Source organism: Mirounga leonina, unplaced genomic scaffold (assembly GCF_011800145.1).
Source record: "Mirounga leonina isolate KUSES-001 unplaced genomic scaffold, KU_Mleo_1.0 Mir_98, whole genome shotgun sequence".
Lineage (NCBI taxonomy): Eukaryota > Metazoa > Chordata > Mammalia > Carnivora > Phocidae > Mirounga > Mirounga leonina.
The window spans coordinates 5,410,271-5,435,678 of record NW_023270921.1 but is presented as its reverse complement, the minus strand read 5'-3'; the positions used below and the strand labels follow the sequence as shown (position 1 = coordinate 5,435,678).

Below are 25,408 nucleotides of genomic sequence, written 5' to 3'. Positions count from 1 at the left end.
CACGCCCTCTCTGCCTTTCCACACCTTTCAGGGTGATGCTGGACTCTCTCCGTACACCTCTGTCTACCCCAACGGCCTGTGAGGTCCCCAAGGCACACAGTAAGTGCTGAATAACGGATGTAGCAATGTAAGACTCACTTCCTCTTTGTGGCATGTCACGGGCCACACTAAGCCGGCTGTGCCCCAAGCCCTGCACTTTCACCTGTGTCAATTCCCATCCTGGATTTGCACAGCCAGACCCCTGCCCACACCTGGATCTCCCCACTGGTTCCTGTTGGGGGGTTTCCCAGAGGGAGGGAAGAGCCCATGAAGCCCCACGTACCCCCAGTGTCCACCAGCCAGCGACTGCTGTTGCCTCTGGTGTCCTTGTTTTGAAGGAGAGCCACGATTTGGCCCCGCTGCAGGGTCAGGTCCAGAGTCCCAGCCCCACTGACGCCACTCATCACCTGGTACAGCTTTTCGGGGCCATACCTGCTCAGGAGAGCCTGCACCTGGCGCTCAGCCCCTGGAAGGAGTGGCTGGGGGGGGGGGAGGGACAAAGAGAGACACACGTGCCTGAGTTGGCGTCTCAGAGCTGGTGCGCCAGCATATGCCCACGTGCTGACAGCCAGGAATCCCACGCCGATCCTACCTCTGCTGCCAATGGGCAACAGTCTCCTCGCTAACAGATGGCTGGGTTAGAGGAAGAACACACTCTTGGGATCCAAAGGGATCTCAAAACAAAAAAAAAAAACAACCGCACAAAACACCCTCTCATTTAACCTCTAACATTCCTCCTGGGTCTAAACTTCCGGGATTTTCTAAAATCCTAATTCAGGTTCCAAAAGTTCTCAGTTACAGAACTCTAGGATGGGGCCCTAAATTCTGGCCACAGCATCAAGCTAGATTATCCCACAGGAAAAAGCCCGGCACAGGTCTTCCGGCCTGAATGAGCAGGACCGTGAGCTTCACGCGGGCACCAGGCGTATGGCTGCTTTGAACGCCGGCGGAGGGTGACGCGTGCAGACCCTCCCTCACGTGTGAAGGGAGTGCTAGCTTTTATTCCACAAGTATTTATTGAGCACCTACTGTTTACAAGGCACAGTAAGCCTTGTGAATGGGGTAAAAGAAACACAGAAGACAGCTTTGCCCTGATGGAAACTGCCATCTAGCTGGGACGAATGACTCAGTGGCGCTGTCCATGCATCCAAAAATCTCCTGGCATTGCCTTTGTTTTCTTGTTCATTGCTTCCAGCAAAAGTATCACCAAGAAGAGACTCAGGGGTGACTGTCTCTTTTTGTAAAACAAAGAAGAAACTAAAAATGTTGAATATAGATTTACTATACACTCTCTCTCTGACTATATACGTGTGTGTGTGTGTGTGTATAGAGATCATATTCTATGTGGTTATTTCTGGGGGGAGGTGGTGCTTGGTGTAGGAAAAGCAGACAGAAGTGCCCTTCGGGGATATCTGGGCACAGACTCTGCCATTACCCCTACTCCAATGGGGTTCACTAGTCAGGATCAAGAACTAGGAGAACCTGATGTTTCTAAATGGGCCCTTAGGTGGAAGTGGAGACAGGGTAGCTTTTTTTCAGAATGGAGGTGTTACCCTGCGTATGAAAGCCAGCAGTGTAGAAACATTTGCCTTCTTTCTCAAGTCTGAGAGGCCCCGGGCAGAGAACAGCAGTATTCCCTGGAGGGACCAAGGGGAGACATGGGAAAATATCACGAGGACTGCTTCTGTCCTAGGTGACCACCTCACTTCTGTGGGTTCTGAACCCTTAGCCAAAGAAGTCAGGAATTATAGGAGGGGTGTGGGGGGGTGGGGTGGAAACAAAGGTGGAAAAGAGGGGGCATCTCTTCTCTTCCTACCAATTTGCAACACACACTGGGATTATGCTGTTCCCATTTGTTTCTCTTTTTTGTTTCTCTGTGTCTTCTCTTTTTTCTATGATCAGCATGGAATACTTTTCCAATAAGACAAATGTTATTGTGTCTCAAGTAGCAAGAGAGAGGAGCTTACCAGGACTCATCCCAGTAGCTGCTCTGCTCTTTACTTTCTGCCCCATCCTCCCCCCACGCAGCAGGGCCCATGCCCCCCCCCCCCCCACCATGGGACTTCTGGCTGGGACAGCCTCGGTGTGGGGAAGGAAGGGGGATGGCTGTGGCCCAAGGAAGAGTCCACCCTCCTCCTGCATCCCTGATGGCCTTTGACCTTCTCTGCATTCCAGTCAGGTGTGCAGGCCACCTCTATGGGCCAGCTCTGCTGGGCTCCTTTCCTTGTCTCTCTGGGTCTCTGGAGCCCCCTTCTCCCTTCTGGGGAATCCTGGCCATCTCCTGGTCCTTCACTTCACATTTCACATGTGACTGAACACACAGTTTCAGGATCCTCTCATCTAGGTCTGTCCCCATGTGGGGCCCCCTCCGCCTTTCAGCTACTTCAGTTCCACTTCTGAAATATACTACCTGGGGACATCCTTCAAGTCCACTGGAAGATTCCCTTTCCTTCTATTTTAGAGAAAAATACTTTACTGCAAAGAAGGATTTGGCCAGCCAAAGTCTGTAAACCATAATGCAGCTGAAATACTGTCTCTTGCAATTAAAAATTCCATAGCAAAAAGAAAATTTAAATGATTTGTTATTCCAACTTTTTATTCATCCTGAATGCTGGTATCTGAAGGCAGTTCAGTGAGATGGTGAGGAAACAGGGGCTTTGATAAAAAAAATGTGAAGTTCCAGGCTTGGGGATGCTAATGCCACTTGTCTGTTATTATGTCTAATTTCACTTAATATTCTATTGTTCTGCTCTTATGTTTGTTGGCCACGAAGAGCATGTGTGTAGGTGGTGTGAATCCCAACACCTCCTCCAGCTCACAGACAGAAAGAAGAGAGGGAAAGGGTACAAGGAACCCTGGGGGAGGAAAAGGAAAAGGAAATGGGATCGGGCCTGACTCCACTGGCAGGGGAAGGACTGGACGGTCTGCGGGGTGAGGAGACTTACTTGCACGGTGGGAGGTGGCAGCACTTTCTCAAAGTTCTCTTGAAAGGAGCGAAGCTGGTGACCGGTCTGGCCCAGTGCGTCCTCCACCAGCTTCCTGAAGGCCGGCTCCGAGAGGTGGTAGTGGGGCAGCTGGGTGGGACAGACACTGTCCTCAGAGCCATCTCCAGGAGAAAGGGGACAGAAAGACTCTGGCAGCCTACATTCTAGCCCCAGATGTGTGGAGATGGGTCTTTACATCTTTGTCAGCTGTAGTTTTTGCCTGCTGACTGCCCCACTTGGTGTCCTTCAAGAAAGCGTCTCTCCGTGGGGTCCGGGAGTATTGCCCGCCGTGGGGCGGCAGCCACAGGGCTGGCAGGCACGGCCTCCCTCTCCCATCCACCGTGAGCAGCCCACGGACTAGAGAATGAACACAAGCAAGGCCAAGCAGAAGCCTCCCATCAGAGTTAGTACATGAAGGCTGAGAATGAGAGGAAAACTTTTCCTTTAGATGCTGAGGCATAAAAGCGGTCTCTCCCACCGTGCAGAAAATGGTTGGCCTGACAATGAAGCCAGCCCAGACAGGGAAACAGAACTAGGAGGTGGAGCGAAAGCCGGAGCCCTGACAGCATTATTGGTACTGAATGCACCCTGCCTGGGGCTCGATCCCCTCTTGGGTCTCCCAGTTATGCAAATGAGGACGTCCTTCTTTATGCCTCAGCTGGTTTGGAATCCAAGGAGTTCTGAGTAATGCTCCATCCTGAGACCCTGGCCCTGCTAGCCATCTCCTGCATTCTTCCCACACAACTTAGGAACGAGTAAGACCCCCAGCTAACAGAGACATGTCCTCTCTGCTTGTCACCAAGCTCGCTGCTGTCTGACTCAGAGCCTTTCCCCTGCCCCCAGGATGCAGATAGATTGAGGTTCTACCATGCAGGCCTTTCCCGGGCTCCACAGGACTGGTCCAGGGGGATGGGCCATGGGACACAGACAAGAAGCTGGCACCAATCACCGGCAGGCTCTAACATTCTAAACGACAGGCCCAACCAGGAAAGGCCCTCTTTCTGCTTTTATAAAGTTATCTTCCTGCTACTGGCATCCTGCAACACTCCCCAGCCCCGCACATCCCAGTCTGAACACATGGGGCCTGGCAGCCCTGGAGACGGAACTAGAGGGCGGGAAGAGGATGACAAGATCATCTAATCAGATTGACCCTCTGCCTTCAGGAAAGAGAAACGCTTCTTTTTGCAGATGGTTCAGGCTTAATTAAATTCAAAAAGCATGTCTGAGACAGAACTCTGTACTAAATGCTTTGAAGGCCAAAAAGAATAAAAGCCTATAGTTCCAGCCCTCCTCAATAAGGAGAAACGGCTTCATCCAGCATCCCAGCTGAAGGCAGGCTCTGTGAAGTGCTTAGCACAGCGCCTCCTACGGGCTGTTGGAGTACACACGATGGGGAGACGGGCTCTCCCAGCTGCAAGGAGGGGGGTTCTGAGAGCTTCACGGAGAGATTCATTCATCTGTCACATATTTGGGGAGTTCCAACCATGCACCAGGCCCTGTGAAAGGCATGGGGGGGCACTGGGCTGGGGGGCATTTCAGGCCAAGGAAGCAGCCTGTGCAAAGGGACGTGGTCCCACGCAGAAGCAGTATGCTACAAGTGGGAGCACAGGGCGGACTGGGACCAGGAGCCACCAGGGCAGTGGTGCATGTGCATTTCAGAGGAAGTTTCATGCAACACACTGCATGGGGGTGGCCCAGCTGGGGACCACGAAGCCCAGGAGACAGCGGCTGGTATGAAGAGTGCTGGCCTGCCCTGGGGGCCAGGCCCACAGCCCCTCAGCTCTGACGCTGACATCAGAGACAGATCTGAAAGCAGCTCGGTCTTCTTCCCCACGTCAACCCCGGTCTTCTTCCCTGTGTCAACCCCCGTCTTCAAAGCTCTGAATTCAACGTTTGCACTTGGAAGTTTGTCCAAACTTCTTTGCAATCTATTTCTGCTTTCAGCCGACAGCTCTTCTAAAATGCTGCCAAGCACTGTTCAGAGCCCAGGCTGCGGGACTTGAACTGCCAGGGTTCAAATCCTGCTGTCGGCTGTGTGGCCTTGGGCACGCTGTCTAACCTCTTTTGCAGTGAGGATGCTGATGATACCTACTCTGTAGGGTCAGCGTGAGGATGAGCTGGGATAACAAAAGGAAGGTACACCGTACGCGCTCGCGAGGACGCAGCTGCTAAAAGTAATAACAGCAGGGGGAACGCCAACTGGAGACACTGACTCCCGACTGCGTAGAAGGGGCCTGGCCTCTGTCATCGACTTCTAATACATTCCAAGGACGGGCCCCAAGGTCTGCTATTTTCCCAGCAGAGCCTCCTCTGCTTCTGAATCCCAGAGCCCAGGAATTGCCCAGAGTCCCAGTTCTCTCCTTGTTTGCATGATCGGATCCCATTGCTGGAGGGACAACTGGCACAAGAGAGGTCCAGAAGGTCCCCGGGGCTGCCTGCTGCGCACCCGATGGCCTAATGTCCCTCCATCCCAGCCCCCGAGAACAGCTAGCTGCAGGCGCCCTTAGGCCCCACCTGGCCCTCCTGCAGGGGCGCCCCGGTCCCAGAGGCCTTACCTGAGCCAAGCTGCCCTCCGCCCTCTGCAGCACTTGCTGAGCAAGCTCCCTCTGGAGGCCCACGAATGTGCACAGGATCTGGCCCAGCCAGCGCATGGCCAGCTGGTTCAGCTGTGGGAGCTCGGCCACTAGCAGGGAGTTGAGGGCCTGGTACGTGTGTCGGGCCTCCTGCTCCTCGTACGTCACGCTGCCCACCTCCAACAGCTTCTCTTCCACCCTCTCGAAGTCCAGTAGTTTGTCCAGACGCTTCTTGATCAGGTTCTGAGGGCCAGCCAGGGCTTTAGCCAGGCTGCACAACGGCTGCCACACCAGGCCTTTCAGCCTCTGCTTCTGCGGGGAGAGGCGGGCTTGGGGTTGGGGAAGGAAGCGGCAGAGGCCAGGCACTGGGAGAAGGGGTTTTGGAGGGAGCTAGGACCGGGCTGTAGTCCCACCCCTGCCGACTCGCTGTGACTTCTTGCATGTTATCTAAACTTTCTGGGCCTCAATGTGCCCATCTGAACAATGGGGACAGTGCATGTATGAGCTTAGCAGAGGGCCTGGCACTTCCTAACATCTGTGCACAACTCTTAAAAGATTTTGTAGAGAGGGGTGACAACAAACACAGTCTTTGGGGCTCAGATCCCATCTTGCCACCGACCATCTGAATAACCTGGGAAGTCACCCTCTCTGTTCCTCCACCTCTCACCTGCAGAATGGAACTCTTAACAGCATCTACCCCCTAAGCTGTGTTGTGAAGATTAATGGAGATGAAGAATGTAAAGGGCTGAGCAGCTTATCTGCCTGGCAGATAGTGAGGCACAGCAAACATCAGCTGGGGCTATTTTTATCAGGAAATGCATTAATAATAATCTCTGCCCTGCTGACTACTCTGGGCGGTTATGGATACGACAGTCATATAAAGGGCCTGGCTTCTAAATATTATTCCTTTTTTTTTTTTTAAGATTTTATTTTTAAGTAATCTCTACATCCATTGTGGGGCTCGAATTCACACTGAGATCAAGAATTGCATGCTCTACTGACTGAGTCAGCCAGGAGGCCCCTAAATATTATTATTATTTTTTTTCTAAATATTATTCTTACCAGGCTCTGCCACCTGCCTCACAAAGAAAGGAGAAAGGAAAAGCTCCACTCACAAAGTGTGGGAAGGCCTGGAGCTGGAGGTCTCTCATCAGGCTGCAGTACTGTACCACAGGCCCGCCAGGGATGTCCAGATCATATTCCTGGGGCCTGAAGCAGAGGAAAGCCTGGACCCAGAGCAAATCAGAGACAGCCAATCAGGACCCATCATAGCCAGCTCACGCCCCCCCCCCCCCCCCCCCGCCCAGAAGAGGCTGTCCAGGTTCTCTGCACACCCACCATGACAGGGAAGCACTTAGCCTATTCCATCCTTGCATAACTTGGGTGATTAGAAAGTTCTTCCTGGCGCCTGGGTGGCTCAGTTGGTTGAGCGACTGCCTTCGGCTCAGGTCATGATCTCAGGGTCCTGGGATCGAGTCCCACATCGGGCTCCCAGCTCAGCGGGGAGCCTGCTTCTCCCTCTGACCCTCTCCCCTCTCATGCTGTTTCTCTCTCGCTCGCTCTCAAATAAATAAATAAATCTTTAAAAAAAAAAAAAAGAAAGTTCTTCCTTAGACTAAACCAACATCTTTCTCCCTATTCCAGTGCTGCTCAAACTTCGTGTTTGCATAGCACCTCTGTGATTTTACTGCCATGTCTATATTCCACATATTCTATTAATACTTGAAATCAACAAACCATTCCTATTTATATCAATGTATTTTTTAAAATCACCTTATGACACTACCATAATGGGAAAACCAGCAATAACTGCTACAAATAGGCATGTAAGAATAACTGCTATAAAAACAAACAATGTCATTAAGTTCTGTCTGGACATCCCTGCCTGCAGAAGGCTCCCAGCCCAAGACTTGCTCTGCCTGTGTTAAAGACATACCAGCAAAAGCAGCTTCTCCTGCGCTCAGAGGATTAAAAGATGGAGTCACGTGCTTGCTGTGGGATTCCATGTCAACAACTGTATTGTCACGAAAGCCTGCATCTGGGGGAACATAACCTAATGCTTCCAAATATCTGTCCTACCCCGCAAAGCCGGATGGGTCTTCCACGTGCCTCTGCTTTCTCTCTCATGGCTTCTCCATCCTCTCTCGCGCGGGCTCAGGGAGCCGCCCCTCCCGTCTCGCTGCACTGTAACAGGATCCTGCTGCCTTCTGCTGGGGGGCCCAGGAAGGAGCCAGAACAAGCAGAGGCATCTGCCCCACACAGAGGGGCCTGCAACTACGGCCTCCTGCATTTTCCACAACTCCCCTAAGACCACCCCAAATCCCATTATCCAAAGAGCCCGTTATCATCTGACCAAGCTGCTTTGCGCAAATGGACATGACGGAAGATAAAACCACAGAAAAGGGACGGAGTGGATGGAATGAGTCAGCATCGATGACAACAGTGAAGGATTTTGGCACAAGGAAAATGATGTACCGGATGGCATGCAAACTGGTGTTCCTGTGGGCTGAATTCAGCCTGTAGAAATGTATTTTCTTGGGCCTGCATAGCATTTAGGTTTTCATTAAATTCGTTGCTCACGTGGACATACCATGAGATTTCATCTGAAAGGTTTTTTTTTCCCCCCCCTAAAATCAGAACTGGCTATGCTGGATCCACATTCCCAAACAGCAACAGCTTCTCCAAGCCAAGTAACAGCTGCCCCTTTCGATTTTATTCATCCATGCATTCAGTCAAATTCTAAATATCAGTATGTATTTAACTCTACTGAAAAGTTTCGTGAACAGCCTGTTAGACATTAAGCCTTGGACACTTGCACATTTCACTCAATATTATTACCTGCCTGACTTTCTCAGGCACCTGAGTGTGTCACCTGCTCCAGGTGCCAGACTGGCACGGTCCCTCTGGAGGGCTCGGACCCCAGTGAATTTTAAGCCCACTCAGTGGGAACCTCACCCCCTGAGAGCTCAATGGGCTCAGAAGTTGTGGTCTGGGGAGTGCTTGCCTGTGGCCCTTCTTCTGACCCGCAGCCAGTGACCCGGTGACCTCTTCCCTTTGCGTTCCTGCAGCTGATGCGTTTGCCAGTTTGTCGGATGGGCCCCGCACGCCTCCTGCCTTGGGGGACCCAGCCCAGCCCAACCATTATTAGGGGCAGGATCCTCACCTCCAGATTATCCAGGTAAACAGCCACGTTGTTCTTCATCTCGGTCACACACAGTGACACCCAGTGGAACCTCTCTTCTAAATCATCAAATTCCTTGTCTTCTGTCTGAGAGGAGAGCGACGTTTGTGAGAGCTGAGAATATCCATGCCCAGGGAGAGAAGGGAATAGCGTACGCCCACATCCGCGTCCCAGGCTCTCACTGGGGACCACCTTTACCACAGCCCTGCCCATCAGAGCCAGTTCCTGCAGCCCCAAAACTGAGTGGGCCGGTTAGAGGCAGTGAGTGCTGCTTAATGGTTTTGTACTCAGATCATGGAATCAGATACACAAGCATCCGAGTCCTGGCTCCCTAGCTGTGTGACCTTGGGCAAGTGTTTTACCCTCCCTGAGCCTGTTTTTTCAGGTGCAAATGGGGTAATAAAAACACCTACTTTATTGTGTCGATCAAATAATGCCTGGGGTAGAGTAAGTACTCTATCAACCTGAGCTGTTCCTAGTGGCTTTTCCAAGCTGGTTCTTTGCTCAGACCCAGAGATTAGCTCTCCTATCTGCATACAAGGATACTCAGAGAAAGAGCACACAGGACGCAGTGGAGAGAGCCCTACCTGGCCCTTCAGAATCACGTGAGGGTGCCGACTCGGCCTCCTCCTGGCGATGCAGTGCTGAGAGGTTACTTTGGTCCCTTGGCGCCCGCCTCCTCATCTCTGAGAGGACTCTATGCCACCTGCCCCATCCACTGCCCAGTCCTGCCCCATGGAACGGCTGGGATGCCACCCGTCCTCCACCTGTGCTCACCCTGGGCACGAGCCCCGCCTCCTGCTTCAGCAGCTGGCTCAGCCGGGTGGTCTTCTTGGAGAGGGTGTGCGTGTTGAGGCGGGCCAGCCGCTCCCAGAGGGTCAGCTGCTCCCCTTTGGTGTACTTGGAGGCTGCACCAACAGAGGAGAGGGAAGGCACGGGGTCCAAAGCTGCCCCAGGCAAGCAGGCACCCCGGACAGCCCTGGCTAGGCGCCCGCTTGGGCCCTTTTCTCAAACATCAGCAGTACGCCTGTCTGAACAGCCGCTCGCAGAGGGAGAGCCCAGGTCTTGCTGCAAGGTGTGCGCCCTGGCTACACGGCTGCCCGCCTGCCCAACTTTGGCAAGGCGCCACTCGTTGGGCCTGTTTCCTCATTCGTAAGTGAGGCCAGCCACCTTATATGGTTGCTGGGAGGATCACATAAGATAGTGGGTCTGAATGTACCACACTCCCCCACTCGGGTGCAGGGCTTTCCACTGATCTGTCACCCCGGGCCTGAGTCTGAAAGCCAGCTCTGCCTCTCACCAGCTCTGGGATCTACAGCAAACGATTTAAGCTTTCATTGGACCTGACTGTGAGATGGCACTACCAGGGCCAGCCTCTGAGGGTGACTGTAAGGATCAAACCAGATAATGAAAGATGTGTCACAGGAACTAAATTATCACTATTATACCATCTAGATCGTGCAGTTGAGTTTGCTCTCCACTTGGGACGCTGCTTCATTTTCCAAACCTTTCTGTTTTGACAACCTGAGAGTTCCCCACCCACTAGTTGTCCTTCCCAAGGTGTATTTATATATACTTGGCCTCCTCCGTATTCATTTCTCCTCCACAGTATAGCAGCCATGTGGTTTGCATGGGACTGATTTCACTTTGGTTCAAACGGTGGGTGCTAGCTGAGATAAGCCAATTCATAGAGTCCCAAACCCCTGGCCACAGTGATTGATACGTAAGCCGGGCCCAAGCCAATTAGCTCATGGCATTCCCCTAACCATGGTAACTGGTTCAGGGTGAGCACATGACCCAAATGGGTCCTTTCAGAATGATGCTCCAATCTAATTTATGACTAAGGGGAGAAAGGCCCTGTCTTATCCTAGAGGGTATGGTGTGCAGATGTGAATCTTGGAATGGCAATAGTCATTTACTACTATGAGGGAAGCCAGCCTGAAGATGAAGCTGACACACAGTAAAGAGCAGAGATAAGAGAATTATTGGGAAATGGAGCCATCACCCTGATCAAACCCTACCTAAAGTCCATATTGCCTCTGGACTTGTGGTTACATGAGCCACTACATTTCCTTTATTAATGAAGATAGTTTGAAATGAGTGTTCTTGTAGCTGGAAGCATTCTCACTGATATAGCCCTAAATTCCCCAAGTCCTTACCCACTTCCTTGCGCCTCTTGTACTCATTGATGTTGGTGTTCACGTCCTGGAGGGCAGAGACAGCCCTCTGAAGCACAGGGTAGGCACTGGCATCAGGGACTGTGTTCTCCAGGATTTTCTGCAGCAGCAATGGGTACTTGGTAATCCTCTGCAGAGGGATTACCAGTAAGAAACTGAGGCCAGAGGGCCCAGCTTGTGGCCTGAGGGAGAAGGCTGGCGTTAGGTAGGGAAAGCCCACCATTTTGGGCAACAGGAGTCCTGGACTCTAGGCCCAGCTCTGCCTTTTAACTCACTGTGTGCTCTCAGGCAAGTCACCCTCCTTACATGGTTCTCAGTTTCCTCATCTGTAATGCATGAGGTCTAGATGCTAGACAGGCACGGCTAGTTCTCATTGTACCCCTTTTCTGGGCCCTGGTTTCTCATCTGTACTAAATGCAATGGTCAGTTCTGTCCTCTGCTTCCTTGGCCTCTCAGCAGCAGACACAGCTGACTAATCCCTGCTCTTGAAACACTTTCTTCTTTTGGCCCCAGAGATGCCCTTCATCCTGCTTTTCCTGCTCCATGGGCCATTCTCTTGGCCTCCTCTGCTGGCCTCACTCCAATGCCAGAGCGCCCTGGGCCTTCCCTCCCCTCCATTCACTCTCTTACTGACTTCATTTAGTCTGATGGCTTTAAACACAGCCCCAACCCAGACCTCTGTTTCCAGCTTCTGTCCCGAGCTCCAGACTCACACAGTCAACTGCCCATGTGACATGTCCATGGCTATGTCCCAAGCACAACTCTGTATGCTGGACATCCATTTGAGATTTCATTCAGTAAAATGGTTCTGTGGCTTTAAAAGTTGAAAGTTTAAAAAAAATAATCACAGGAACTTTATATGTTTATAGAGATGCATTTAAATTATTTAAGGGTAGGGCGCCTGGGTTCAGTCGGTTAAGCATCTGCCTTCGGCTCAGGTCATGATCCCAGGGTCCTGGGATCGAGTCCTGTGTCAGGCTCCCTGCTCTCCAGGGAGTTTGCTTCTCCCCCTGCTCCTCCTCCCACTTATTCTCTCAATCTCTCTCTCAAATAAATAAAATCTTAAAAAAAAAAGTATTTTTTTAAAAAACGTAGTTAATGGTAAAAAGTCATGATGTCTATTATTTGTCTTCAAACAGTTTAGCATAAAAATAGATGAAGCAAAATATTAATACTGGTTAATTTTAGGTAGTGGTATATGTTTGTTACATTCTATTTTTCTCCAGGTGTGAAAATTTTCACTAAAAAAAAGTAAAAAATAAAACAAAACACAAGAATGAGTAGCGTCAAGATCCCCTCCAGATGCACTATTCGATGAATGGATGACTTTTTCCAGTCCCTTTCTTGTTGATATCAGGGATTTGCAGAAAAACTACCCAAATCAATGGCATCTGGGAATAGGCTCCCACAGTTTTCCCTTGATCATGACCAGAAGCCCTCAGACCTGCCTTTCAAGAAGCCCACGAGGGTTTCAAGTCTCAGTGTCTAAGCATGCCTCATCCAAGAAGACTCACAGATGCTGCTCACAGCCCTTCTCTGGCCCCTCTCCATGGTACCCTTGCCTCTTGCTCTTCCTCCTAAGGAAATACTTCCAGACCAAATGTCCAGGAAAGATCAGTCATGAGGCTAAGAATAGGTAGAGCAGGTGGGTGCCCCCTCATTAGCTGCGGGGGGCTGTGGGGGAGGCAAAGGTAGGATAACCTGTCAGGACATGCCTACATTGACCATCTGCTCTCACCACGGGTTTCCTAGCACTTGGCTGACCACAGGCAGGGGAGATGGAAAAAGTCACCAGATATTTGCAAAACTCTGTCCTCTGGGCTTACTTTCCACGGGAAAGGGCCAACTGCCTCGTGGGGACAGCTGTCTACAAATAAGAGCACAGGGCATCTTCAAAGAGAGGATCACAGCTCTTCTCCACAATTATCAAGGAGTCATGATAGAATTACAGCAGTCTTTTACGATTACAGCTTTTCTAAGGTAATCTGAAGGGAAAAAAAAAAAAATATATATATATATATATTTTTTTTAAAGTAGGCCCAACAGGGGGCTAGAACTCACAACCCTGAGTTCAAGACCTGAGCTAAGATCAAGAGTCAGATGCTTAAGTGACTGAGCCACGTAGGCACCCCTGGAGAAAATTTTTTAAGTGACCTTTCAAACAGGCAACAAAAATTGAAAGATAATCCCCCACCCCCAAAAAAAGGAGAGGGGAAGGGAGGGGAGGGGAGGAGAGGAAAGACCAAAGCAAAGCAAAGCAAAGCAAAGCAAAGCAAAGCAAAGCAAAGCAAGACAGATAATCCCCAGAGCTGGGTGGGTATGCGGAGACAGGCCCGCTTACATTTTCTCAGTGGGAGCCGTGATTGGTAAGATCTTTTTAAAGAGCAGTTTGGCAATTTGTAAAATGTACAAATCCTTTGCTCCATCAGTCCCACTCCAGAAATCTACCCACAGAAATGTCAACTCAAGCGAGCAAAGATAAAGGCAGAAGTTACCCGCAACTCTACTTATCACAGTGAAAAACTGCAAACAAGCCAGATACCATCAGCAGAGGGTTGGTTAAACCACCGTAGTCTGTGAGCTGCCTTGGAAAGGAACTCTGTGCAGCCATTAACAAGAACATGGTAGAACTATTCCTGGTGTTGTGAAAAGATATTCATAGCCATAGTTAAGTGAAAAAGTTGTTGGGGCACCTGGGTGGCTCAGTCAGTTAAGCGTCCGACTCTTGACTTCAGCTCAGGTCATGATCTCAGGGTCCCGGGATCGAGCCCCACGTCGGGCTCCCTGCTCAATGGGGAGTCTGCTTCTCCTTCTTCCTCTGTCCCTCTCCCCTGCTTGTGTCCCCCCTCAAATAAATTTTTTAAAAACTTAAAAAAAAAAATAAAATGAACGAAGATTGCCCATAAAGGAAAACAAAGATTATTTGCCTTCCCCAAACACTGCCTCAGCCGTCATTCTGAGATAGTGGGTGCTTTGTGCGGGACCGATCAGCCTCTGCAGGGCAGCCTCTTCCCCACTGATAGCTGCAGAGCTTCCTGCCTACTGCAAGGGCAAGCCTTTGATCCCCTTGGCCCGCAGGTGGGAGCTGCAGTAAGAGACAGGATAAACTGAACACCCTACCCACTCACCCACCCAAATAAAAGGGTAGCAGGCAGCATGCATTTTGGAATCACAAAGAATCCGATTAGATAGTCTCATCCATCCTAACTGGATAAGAAGAACCACTTACGAGAACCACTTACTACTGGTTGGTCTGGTGATTCTAGTCGGCTAAGCTCCAGAAACAGTTCCATGATCATAAGCACAAGAAGGCCAGGATTACTGTTTCGAGAGAGGAGATAGAAAGCGATGCTGGCAGGAAGAATGACATTCCTGGGGCAACATTAGACCAGGGGCTCTCATCGAGGGCACGGTGGAAACTTGCAGGCACTGGGCTGCTCCAGGCACTTAGTGGGCAGGAGCCAGGGCAGCAGCCATCTGCAAGGACTAAGCACTAGAGTGCTAAGTCTCCTAGGTCCCTCTGGATGTGCACAGGCTGAATGAATGCCTCAAAATGTGCTGCAATTGCAAGAGCGGAGATGTTTTTGTGACACTCCGACTCCATCCAGTCACTTACCATAGCACTGCAAATTATTATGATGCTACCTTTCATAAACAAGACCCAGATCATCATACGTCCTACTTCTTCACTTCCTCTGCCCCCCCAGAGCGTAATGTTATCCCTATGTCATTTATGTTGTTGTTTGCTGCTTCTTATCATGCACAAGTAGGTCAAATTTGCTCTCATTGCTACTTGTCATTCTAGGGCACACACATTCTCTGTGCTTTCCTTTTTTGATATGCGTTACGTGGAATGGCTTCTGACTTTTCTTTCCTTGAATCCAAGCTTATTTATTATGTGTAGGTGCCAGCGTCTGATTGCTTCATTAGGTTTTCCAGGGTAGGGGTGCCCAAACATTGGCACACTGAAATACATTATGACTTTACTAGACATTATTTTCCTTTTACTTCTCCTTTTTATTACAGTTAAGCCATTAAATTTTCTTTCCAGTTCCGTATACAGGTAGGATATTTATATGTATTTCGAGACTGCATGTCAGGATAATAATTTAATGTTTGTTATAAAAAAGGAGCATTGAGGAGCACCTGGGTGGCTCAGCTGGTTGAATGTCAGGCTCTTGATTTTGGCTCAGGTCATGATCTCAGGTCATGAGATTGAGCCCTGCATTGGACTCCGTGATGGGCGCGGAGCCTCCTTAAGATTTTCTCTCTCCTTCTCATTCTGTCCCTCTCCCCTACCCCTCACTCCCTCTCTTAAAAAAAAGAGTGGGGGTGCCTGGGTGGCTCAGTCAGTTAAACGTCTGCCTTCGGCTCAGGTCATGATCCCGGGGTCCTGGGATCGAGCCCCGCGTCGGTCTCCCTGCTCAGCGGGGAGCCTGCTTCTCCCTCTGCTGCTCCCCCTGCTTGTGCTCTCTCTCTCTCAAATAAATAAATTCTTAAAAAAAAAAAAAAAAGGAAAAAAAGGAGCATTGAAACCACTAGAGCCGAGAGCCACAGTGTGGTTTCAGAGAAATACAACCCCTGCCTAGTCAAGACAAGGATCATAGCGGGGTTTACAGAGTGTCACTTGGGTACAACTGAGTCCAAACCCCCATGAGGTATAGTTATCACTCCCCCTTTACACATAAGGAAACCAGGTTCTGAGTCATGAAACGGCTCTGCTCAGGTGAGATAGGGGCACAGCCGGAATCGCCACTGGGCAGTGTGGCACCAGAGCCCATGGAGGCCAGGCTGGTCTGGCCGGGAAAGCCCAGAGTGTGGAAGGCGTGACAAACCGCAGCCTCTGTGCCAACCAGGGCCGCCCAACACTGCTTCTAACATGTCTGAGCTAGATGCCAGTATTTGGCACCTGGGAGATGTTATATCAAAGTTTCTGACTTCTTTTGAAAAATCAGAGGCTCCAGCCACACTGGACTCATATTCCTACATGGCAATTGAAGCGGATGGTTTGTAAAATAGGGCTGTAATTACTCTGCTCACAGTATGCACACCCTTTGTTGTGGTGGCTGCTGTATCCACTTTGAATAGGACCCCGAAGCCCCTCCCCTTGAGAAGAAGGGTCTATTTTTCCACCCCTTCGTTCTGTCACAGAATGTCAATTCCCAGCCAAGACCTCCAAAGGCCTTCCCTTGTCCTCCATCTCACTTTTCCCTCCCTCCTGCTCTCTCCCTGTCTCAACCCTGTGACCACCATGTGAGCAAGCCTGGGCCACCTGCCAGATGATGAGAGGCTGTATGGCCAGAGCTGAGTCAGCTCACGTGTCTCAGATACACGAGAGAGCCCAGCCAAGATCAGCAAAGCTGACCTACAGCTGATCACAGGCATGTGAAGGTGCTCAGCCAGGGCTAGAAGAATCGTTTACTGAGCCCGGCTATATTGCTAACGTGCAGGAGAGTGAGCCAAATAGATGTCTGTCTTAAGCTGTTCTGTTTTGGGGCAGTCTGTTACACAGCGAAAGCTACTTGATAGAGCAAACATCAGCAGAAGCAGGGCTGCAGCTGCCCTCTACACAGGGTCTGTTGGCTCTGGTTGGCCACAGTCTACACTGCTCCCTTTTGCCCCACACATGCCACCCTGCTTCCCTCATTTTCGTTACCTGCCTCTCTCATATTGACATGTATTTAGTGACCCTTGCAAAAGCCTAAATTTGTAAGACTCTCGGAAGGATGAATCAAAGGGGGAAGTGAATGTAGTTTTTTGGGGGGTAGAGGGGGCCAGGACATGGGTAACTGAAAAGGAGGCTTCAGCGGGTTGAGGGGTTAGGCAAGGGAGAGGAGGAGGGGAGATAGCAGGAGCTCCCACAGGAGATAACATCATCTTCAAAGATCTAAATCTACACAGTCTTTCTCTTGGGTGTAAAGGGAATGTCTAAATAAGATAAAATAATAGTAGCCTCTCATCCTCCTACACTATTCTGATTTCCAGAAAATGACCTTCATCTATCTCCATTTGGGGAGCTTGTCCTGGGGAAGATAGAAGCCTTTTCGAAACAGAAAAGAAGCAGAACAATCCCAGGCAAGGAAATATAAACGACTCTTAAATATACAAAGAAATGACCAACTTTAATCATGAGAAGTAAATGCAAAAGGAAACCACACTGAGACACCATTTGTCACCTCTTTCAGTTGCAAATATTCTAAAGTTTAATGACACACTCTGGTGAGGCTATGAGGAAACAGACATGCACACCTTGCTCATGGTATAGCTTTTATAGAAGGAAATTTTGCTATATTAGCAAAATTATCCAAACATACTTTCTTTGACCTAGCGAGTCCATGACTGGACATTCACCTTACAGAAACCCTTGCACCTGTGGGGCACCTGGGTGGCTCAGTTTGTTGAGCATCCAGCTCTTGATTTTGGCTCAGGTCATGATCTCAGGGTCATGAGACCAAGCCCCGCATTGAGTTCCACGGTAAGCATAGAGTCTGCTTGAGATTCTCTCTCCCTCTCCCTTTGTGCACACTCCCCCCACTCATGCACACACTCTCTCTCTAAAATAAATAAATAAAACCTTAAAAAAATACTTGCACTTGAGTAAAATGACATATGCTCATGAATAATCACTGAACACTATCTGTAATCTCCAAAGAAAAGAAGCACATCAATGTCCATTAATGGAGACCAGTTAAATAAACTGGGGAGCAGCCATGTGGTGGCAGAACATGCTGTTCAAAGGCTCACACATGTATGTATTGAAATGGGAAGATGTCCAAGATATATGGTAAGTGGAAAAAAGATACAAACTTTCTCTAAAAAGGCAGTAAAATGAGAGCATGTATTTGTATTTGCTTCTACATGCATAGAGGAACTCTGCAAAGATTCACAAGCAATTTACAAGTGGTTAGCTTGACTTTGGGGCTGAGAGTAGTATTTGGGTAGATGAAGGGACAGGATTAGACAGGACAGGACAGGATTGTGCTGCATAAATTTGGATGTTTTAAAGCTTCTGAACTACGTAACTGTTCTCCATTCAAAATTTTAATTTAAAAAATATCTGTTCTACATATCTCTATCTAGAGCTTCTGCCCACTGGTGCTAGCTCTGGGTGGTGAGGCCAGCCAGGGCAGCTTTGATCCCGTTTCATGGGGCAGTTTTCAGCTCTCTGCGGAGAGGCCTTCCAAGGTGATCCGAACCTGCCTCATGCCACTGTGCCTACAGCACGTGGTTCCCCCCCAGCTCACCACCCTTCCCTTGGGAGACATGAGTGCTGTCCACCAAACGTTTCTGCTTTTCCACCTCTGGACACCCAGGCAGGGTGGCACACCCTGGCCTCTGGGCAGTTGGACAAAGTCATGGGATTTGCTCTGGCCCATGAATTATGAGAAGTGATGAACATTCTTTCTGGTCTGAAGCACCTGATTACTAGCATCAGACCCCCCAAACTCTCTCTCTCTTTTTAAGGATTTTATTTATTTATTTGAGAGAGAGAGAGAAAGTGAGAGAGAGCATGAGAGGAGAGAGAGTCAGAGGGAGAAGCAGACTCCCCGCTGAGCAGGGAGCCCAATGTGGGTCTCCATCCCGGGACTCCAGGATCATGACCTGAGCCGAAGGCAGTCGCTTAACCAACTGAGCCAGCCAGGCGCCCCACCACCCCTGGAGCTCTCTTGCCCTTTGCCACAGTTACTGGCAATAATCCAGAGAGTGGCTGCTCTCTGGAGTGAGGATGGCACAGAGAAGAGCCTCAGGTCACCCGCACTGGAGCACAGCAAGGTATAAACCTCTGTTACTGGAAGCCACCGAGAGTCAGGAATTGTGTGTCTCTGCAGCCTGATCTGACTGAGACACCCCTGCAGCAGCATGAGCCGCACCAAGGAGGGGTGAGACCTGGACAGCTCCTGACCCCAGGGTCAATGGCAGCGGGGGGGGGGGGGGGGGGGGGGGGGGGGGGGGGGGGGCGGCGCGAGCTCACTGGTCTGCTACTCACACCACTGCCTCGATGACGCTCTGAATCTCTCGCTGCAGCTCCGGCTCCCTCCGGTAGGTGTCAAGCAGCAGCAAGGCCTGGTCGTAGCTAGCACAGTACACCTTGTAGACTCGCTCCAGCTCTTCGTGGCATTCCAGGAATAAGTTACCTGATGGTGCAAAAGCAATAAGGGGCCCTCAAAGGCATGTCTGCACGTCCCCTCACTTGGGACATGGAGGTGGTGAGTGAGACAGCTAAGCCCTCAGCTCGGGAGGGAGACTAGACTGATAGGCCTAACCAGTTCCGTCACTCTGGGCAAGTCACCTCTTCTTCCTGAGTTTCCATGTTTTCATCTCATTTCAAAAGGCTGCCATAAGAATTATGTGACAGAATGATGCAGAGCTCAGGCTGGTGCCCTGGGAGTCTTAATAAAGTGTAGCGATATTTAGATTTTTTTATTTATTTATTTATCTGAGACAGAGAATGAGAGAGACAGAGAGCACATGAGAGGGGGGAGGGTCAGAGGGAGAAGCAGGCTCCCCGCGGAGCAGGGAGCCCGATGTGGGACTCGATCCCGGGACTCCAGGATCATGACCTGAGCCGAAGGCAGTCGCTTAACCAACTGAGCCACCCAGGCACCCAAGTGTAGCGATATTTACGGCAATAATATTCATAATTCTTATATTTGTACAGAGCTTCACAGTTCACAAAACATACTCATTGTATCTTTACAATCACCCTGTGTGGCCAGTACAACTTCAAACCCCTGGTCTACAAAGACACCCTCGAGTAGAGCACAGGTAGTCACAAGCATGGACCTGGAGTCAGAGAGAACTAGGAACAGATCTCCAGCCAACCCCTCCCCTGGGGCATAACCGAGGGCAAGCACTTGACCTCCTGGACTCTCCATTTCCTCATCCATAGATCGGAATAAAAATAGTATTCACCTCCAAGTGTTTTTCTGTTAGGACTAAATCAAATAATGCATGTAAAAATACCTGACGCAAACTTTACTCAAGAGATATTTACCAACTGCTTATTTATGGATTATACGCCAGGCACTCTTCTACGCTCTGTGAACAAAACAAAAGCCCCTGCCTGATGGAGCTTACGTTCTCGTGGTGAAGCCAGACAATAAGTAAATACATTACATATGTCAGAATGTGATGATACCAAGAATCAAAACAAAGCATTAGAAAGTAGAAGATCTATGTAAGGAAGGCCTCCATGAAGATGTGCATGTTTATCAGAGACCAGAAGTACCTGGCCCTGGGCATGCAGAGTGGAGGCAGCACTCCAGGCCAATGGAAGGAAAATGCAAAGGGCTTTAAGCCTGAGGCAGGAGCGCACTTGGCATAAGGGCAACAGCAGGAAGGCAAGAATAGCCAGAGCAGAGTAAACAAGAGCACAAAGCAGAGAAAATAAAGAAGAAACTGCAGACAGATCACACAGGGCCTCAAAGTAGGTAGGTAAGATGGAGTAGTGTTTGGATTTTATTCTAATGGTGTCAGGAAGCAACCAGAGGGGTTTGGGCAGGGATGATCTGCTTTCTGTTTTAAATCGATCACTCTAGTGCTCAATTTCAGCAGCACATATACGAAAGTTAGAATAATATGGAGAAGATTAGTGTGATCCCCTCACAAGAATAATAGGTAAAAATCTGTGAAGCATTCCAAATTTTTATTTTTTATTTATTTTTTAAAGATTTCATTTATTTATCTGACAGAGAAAGAGAGAGCACACAATCAGAGGGAGCTGCAGAGACAGAGGGAGAAGCAGGCTCCCCACTGAACAGGGAGCCTGATGTGGGGACTTGATCCCAGGACCCTGGGATCATGACCTGAGCCAAAGGCAGATGCTTAACCAACTGAGCCACCCAGGCGCCCCACATTCCATATTTTTAAATCAGAAATTTATAAGATTGGTTACCTGCAGCAGGTGGATGGGATAGGGTGGAAAGAATGAGGGAATGGGATAGGGTAGCAGGGATGAGAAGTGAGCATGGATTGGATGGACTGGAATTGTAGGTATCAGTATGAGCTCATGTTTTTAAATATATAAATACAGAGATAGATAGATAGATATAGAAAGAAATGTAGATAAGTGTATAGGCATACATTAGTGTGTGTGTGTATTTCCCAGCTCTATTACCTGAGAGGGCCTAGGAACAATGACATCCCAGGGACAAAGAGCACACCTACAGCCTAGAGCTTGGTGTCTAAATACCATTCCCCCCAAACAGGAACCAGGGCTCCTAGGAGAAATGGTTGATTCCAAGGATGGGGCAGGGAAATACAAGATGAGCCAGGAACATTCTGTGGTGTCAGAAAATAAGAATGTGCTCAAAAATTGTTGGAGGCATACCAAAAGGACACAGGAACCAACTTGAAGGAGTTCTCAATGGCCAACACTGGTACAATTTGAACAAGAAAATAAATAATGATAGTACTGGATTCTGACTCATGGAATAAAGTAAATGTTTAAGAGTCCATAGCGTCATAAATAAATAATTGAACAAATGAATGGGCATGAAGGGACAGTTCTTGCTTATAGAAAAATTGCAATTAATGAAGGTAGAAGGGGGCGCCTGGGTGGCTCAGTTGGTTGAGCGACTGCCTTCGGCTCAGGTCATGATCCTGGAGTCCCGGAGTCGAGTCCCGCATCGGGCTCCCTGCTCGGCGGGGAGTCTGCTTCTCCCTCTCCTGCTCCCCCCTCTTGTGCTCTTTCTCTCTCTCACTCTCTCTCTCAAATAAATAAATAAAATCTTAAAAAAAAAAATAAATAAAGGTAGAAGGAATAAGTGAAATTGAAATTACCATGAGAATACCAGTAATAATTATTGCGGGCAAGAACCACTGATGGATGCTAAAACTAATGGGTAAAAGTTTGAGATGAATTACGACATTTGCATAATATCAAAGTTTTTCTCCATAAGCTATTTATTAATAACAAGTGGGAAAAATAGTAACTTTATAGTGGAAAAACACAGAAGATATTACCTTCTATCAACCATGTGATCAAAATTAACATTATTCTAAGTAATAACATATAGCAACATCACGTGCCCCTGTTCTGAGGCACTAAGAAGGACAGGACAGTGGCTATATTGCCAAAAATGTACAATGTCAATTTAAGAATGAAAATAATTTTAATTTTATAGATATATAAAATGTTTATAAAATATGCCCTTTTATAATTTATAAAATATAGATCGTACATAAACTTTTATAAAATCTATAAAATCATTTTAATTTTAGTAACTTCAAACTTCAAACTGAGGGATATACTACAAACCTGGCTCAGACTCTTCAGAAGTGTTATGGTCACAAAAGACAGACAGACTAAAGAAGCCAAGAGAACATGCAATAAAATGAACTGTGGTAACCTAGATTGGATCCTGGGCCAGAAAAAAGACATTTGTAGGAAAGCAGGCAAAATGTGAATAAGGTCTTTAGAGTTAATAGTGTTGCAATAATGTTAATTTCCTGGTATCAACAATTGTACGATGGATATCTGAGATGTTAAAGTTAGGGCAAGCTAGATCAAGGGTTATATAGGACCTCTGTACTATTTTTGCCACTTTCCTATAAATCTAAAATTACTTTAAGATTAAGAAAGTTTAAAAAGAACTTTGAAGACATTATGCTAAGTGAGAGCCAAACACAAGAGGACAAATATTGTATGATTCCACTTCTATGAGTTTACCGAGAGTGGGACTATATGAGAGTTCCCTGTACATTCTACTGACTTTGTCTGTAATCCTAAAAGCACTCTAAAAAGCAAAGTCTATTAATTAAAAAAAAAAAAAAGATCTATACTATGTTGAGACTAAACTAGGGGTCAAAAGTGGTTACAGGAATGGCTGTTAGAACACTACCTCAACTATCCATAAGAGTCTTTGGTTGTCCATCCAGGGGGAAGTGGTGAGGGTAAAGAGAAATGTGTTAGCCATTCCAAAGGGGGTGGGGAGCTGTGGACCACAGGACACCCAGCAGACCCTACTGCCTGCTGAAGCTACAGGCTGGCCTCTGACTTGGACCAGACCCCGTCGGACACATGGGATGGTGCGCAGCCCAGTGTGGTCCAGCTTGCAGCTACCCAGTACTTCTTTTCCTCTTGCCTTATGGTCACAGACCAGGCTAAACAAGTCACAGTAGTGGAAAAGTTACTCTCGGCATCAAAAGAATACCTGTAGCTGGGAGGAATCAGAAAGATGAGAAAGAGAGTCAAGCTGGTCAAGAGTTAGGGCTCTTGACTCTGCCTGGTCAAGCTGTGTGACCTTGAGGAAATAAATTACTGAACTTTTCTGAGCCTCCGGTTTTTCTTTAGTAAGATAGAGACAGTAATAATAGTAATCAACAAGTCACAGCACTGTGAGAATGAAAGAGCTAGTCCGTGTTACTCAGAGTCGCGGCTGGCACGTTTCAAAGAGGCAGAAACTGAGGCTCAGAGACACGAAGGAACTGGTGGGTGGCAGAGCCTTGCCAGTCAGACTCCAAACCATTAGACCCGCACCGCCCAGATGCAGTAGTCACCAGCTACACGTGGCCTTTGGGCACTTGAAATATGAGAATCTAGACTGTGATGTGCTGTCAGTATAAAGGACACTGGATTTCCAAGACTTAGTACAAAAAAAGAAGTAAAATATCTCATGAATAATTTTTATATTGATTACATGTTGAAATATTAGTTTGGACATATTGGGATAAATCAAATATATCATTAAAATTAATTTCACCTGCTTCTTTAATTTTCTAAATGGAGCTATTCAAAAATTTTCAATGAAATGTGTGGCTCGAATTACATTTCTATTGGACTGCACCATGGTACCTTCTGGTGAGACAACCCGGGGTCGATACGCCTGTGAATGTCAGAGTTGTGTTGGACTCATTCGAAAGGACAAGGGACCTAAGTCACCTGGGAGGAAAAAAAGCCTGTTAAAGACAGCCATGCCTAGGGGCGCCTGGGTGGCTCAGTCGGTTAAGCATCTACCTTCGGCTCAAGTCATGATCCCAGGGTCCCGGGATGGAGCCCCGCGTCTGGTTCCCTGCTCAGCGGCAAGCCTGCTTCTCCCTTTCCCACTCCCCCTACTTGTGTTCCCTCTCTCGCTGTGTCTCTCTGTCAAATAAAAATAAAACATCTTAAAAAAAAAAAAAAAAGACAGCCATGCCTGAGGTCCAAAAATCTTTTAAAATGCTGGAGCTACAGGATTGGGAGAAGGGCTTTCCTTGCATAGGAAGGCATGGGGGCCGGATCAGGAATACAGAGCTGGCAGAAGCCAGGGCAGTCTTGACCCAGCACACAGGGTACCAAAGAGAAGAGCCATGTGGATTCTTTGTGCCTCTTTTTGGCTAACCACAAGGGGCAGAGGATGAGGAGGCTATTTTCTGTAGACTCTATGAAGGTCAGGAAATAGGACTGCCAAATTAGAGGCGAAAAAATATACAACTGAATTTTAGTTAAACAATGAATACATTTTTAGTATAAGTATGTCCCAAATGTTGCATGGGACATACTGATACTAAAAAAGTATTCATTGACAGGGGCGCCTGCGTGGCTCAGTCAGTTAAGCATCTGCCTTCGGCTCAGGTCATGATCCCAGGGTCCTGGGATGGAGCCCCGCATCGGGCTCCACACTCAGTGATGAGTCTGCTTCTCCCCTTGAGAATTCTTGTTAATTTTGTGTTCACCTGACTTGTATAGGCAACAGTGACTCATCCACATTGCTGTTTCAATAAGGAACTCTATTTTCAAGGGAATAATAAACACGTAACACACAGGCTCTACTCCATGGAAGCTGTTCAGTCCACAACTGACAGCACTGGCTACGGGGACCGACGGCCGAGCTCAGATCCTGGCTCTGCCACCAGCTGGGTGACCTTGGCAGGTCACGTCTCCGCTCTGTGCCTCCGTGTCCTCACCTGTAAAATGAGGTAACAGCATCTACCTTTCAGGGTTGTTGTGAGGATGAAATGAGTTAATACATGGACATCAGAACAGTGCTAAGCATTTAGCAAACACTCAGAAAGTGGGCTGTCTAAAAAATATCTGTCCTTGCTATTTTTAATCCCCATCATCATTCATGTCTCAGAAAGGGTAGACTGGTGATGTAAAGGCCAGGGAACTTGGGTGGGCCCTGTGCGGGGTGCCCTCCCCTCCTCCTCCCCTTCTCTACTCGGCACCCCTACACCTTACCTGCCTGACTCCACTCAAAAAGTGCTCGCTTCGGCAGCACATATACTGACTCCACTCAAAAACCCTGACCCTGAGGTTCTGTCAAGTGACCCAGGGCAACAAGTGAGAAGAGACTGAGGGACACAGGTGTGAGGTTTATACCCACACGTCCCTCCTCCTTTATGCTCCAGAGGGTCCTCCTGACCATTCCAGAATGAGGACACTCCCACCATCGCTCACTGGGGTGACAGTAAGGCCCCTGCGGGTCTCATGCTTCCGTGCTTGCCATTCCCTCACAACCCACTGTCCACAAC

General features: G+C 48.6%; 1 protein-coding gene and 1 non-coding gene across 9 annotated transcripts in view; one reads left to right on the top strand and one right to left on the bottom strand.

Annotated features, from left to right (window-relative positions):
* The window catches only part of LOC118006677 (rho guanine nucleotide exchange factor 37-like), a 50,592-nt gene that overhangs the window by 6,830 nt on the left and 18,354 nt on the right, over positions 1-25,408 (bottom strand). For 7 of the 8 annotated variants that reach the window (XR_004678155.1, XM_034999424.1, XM_034999428.1 and 4 more), the window contains 8 exons: positions 18,942-19,089; positions 10,937-11,136; positions 9,555-9,685; positions 8,760-8,864; positions 6,712-6,822; positions 5,579-5,908; positions 2,985-3,113; positions 323-518 (listed from right to left, as the gene is read on the bottom strand). Coding sequence is in view for 7 of the 8 variants with exons in the window: in XM_034999424.1 (XP_034855315.1) it covers positions 323-518; positions 2,985-3,113; positions 5,579-5,908; positions 6,712-6,822; positions 8,760-8,864; positions 9,555-9,685; positions 10,937-11,136; positions 18,942-19,089 (1,350 nt within the window). In the remaining variant the exon portion in view is untranslated. Of the gene's footprint in view, positions 1-322; positions 519-2,984; positions 3,114-5,578; positions 5,909-6,711; positions 6,823-8,759; positions 8,865-9,554; positions 9,686-10,936; positions 11,137-18,941; positions 19,090-24,610; positions 24,998-25,408 lie in introns of those variants that run through there. The other variant, XM_034999429.1, reaches the window with a different exon arrangement.
* LOC118006705 lies at positions 20,493-20,602 on the top strand. The gene has a single exon (XR_004678163.1). It is a non-coding gene; the product is annotated as a U6 spliceosomal RNA (small nuclear RNA).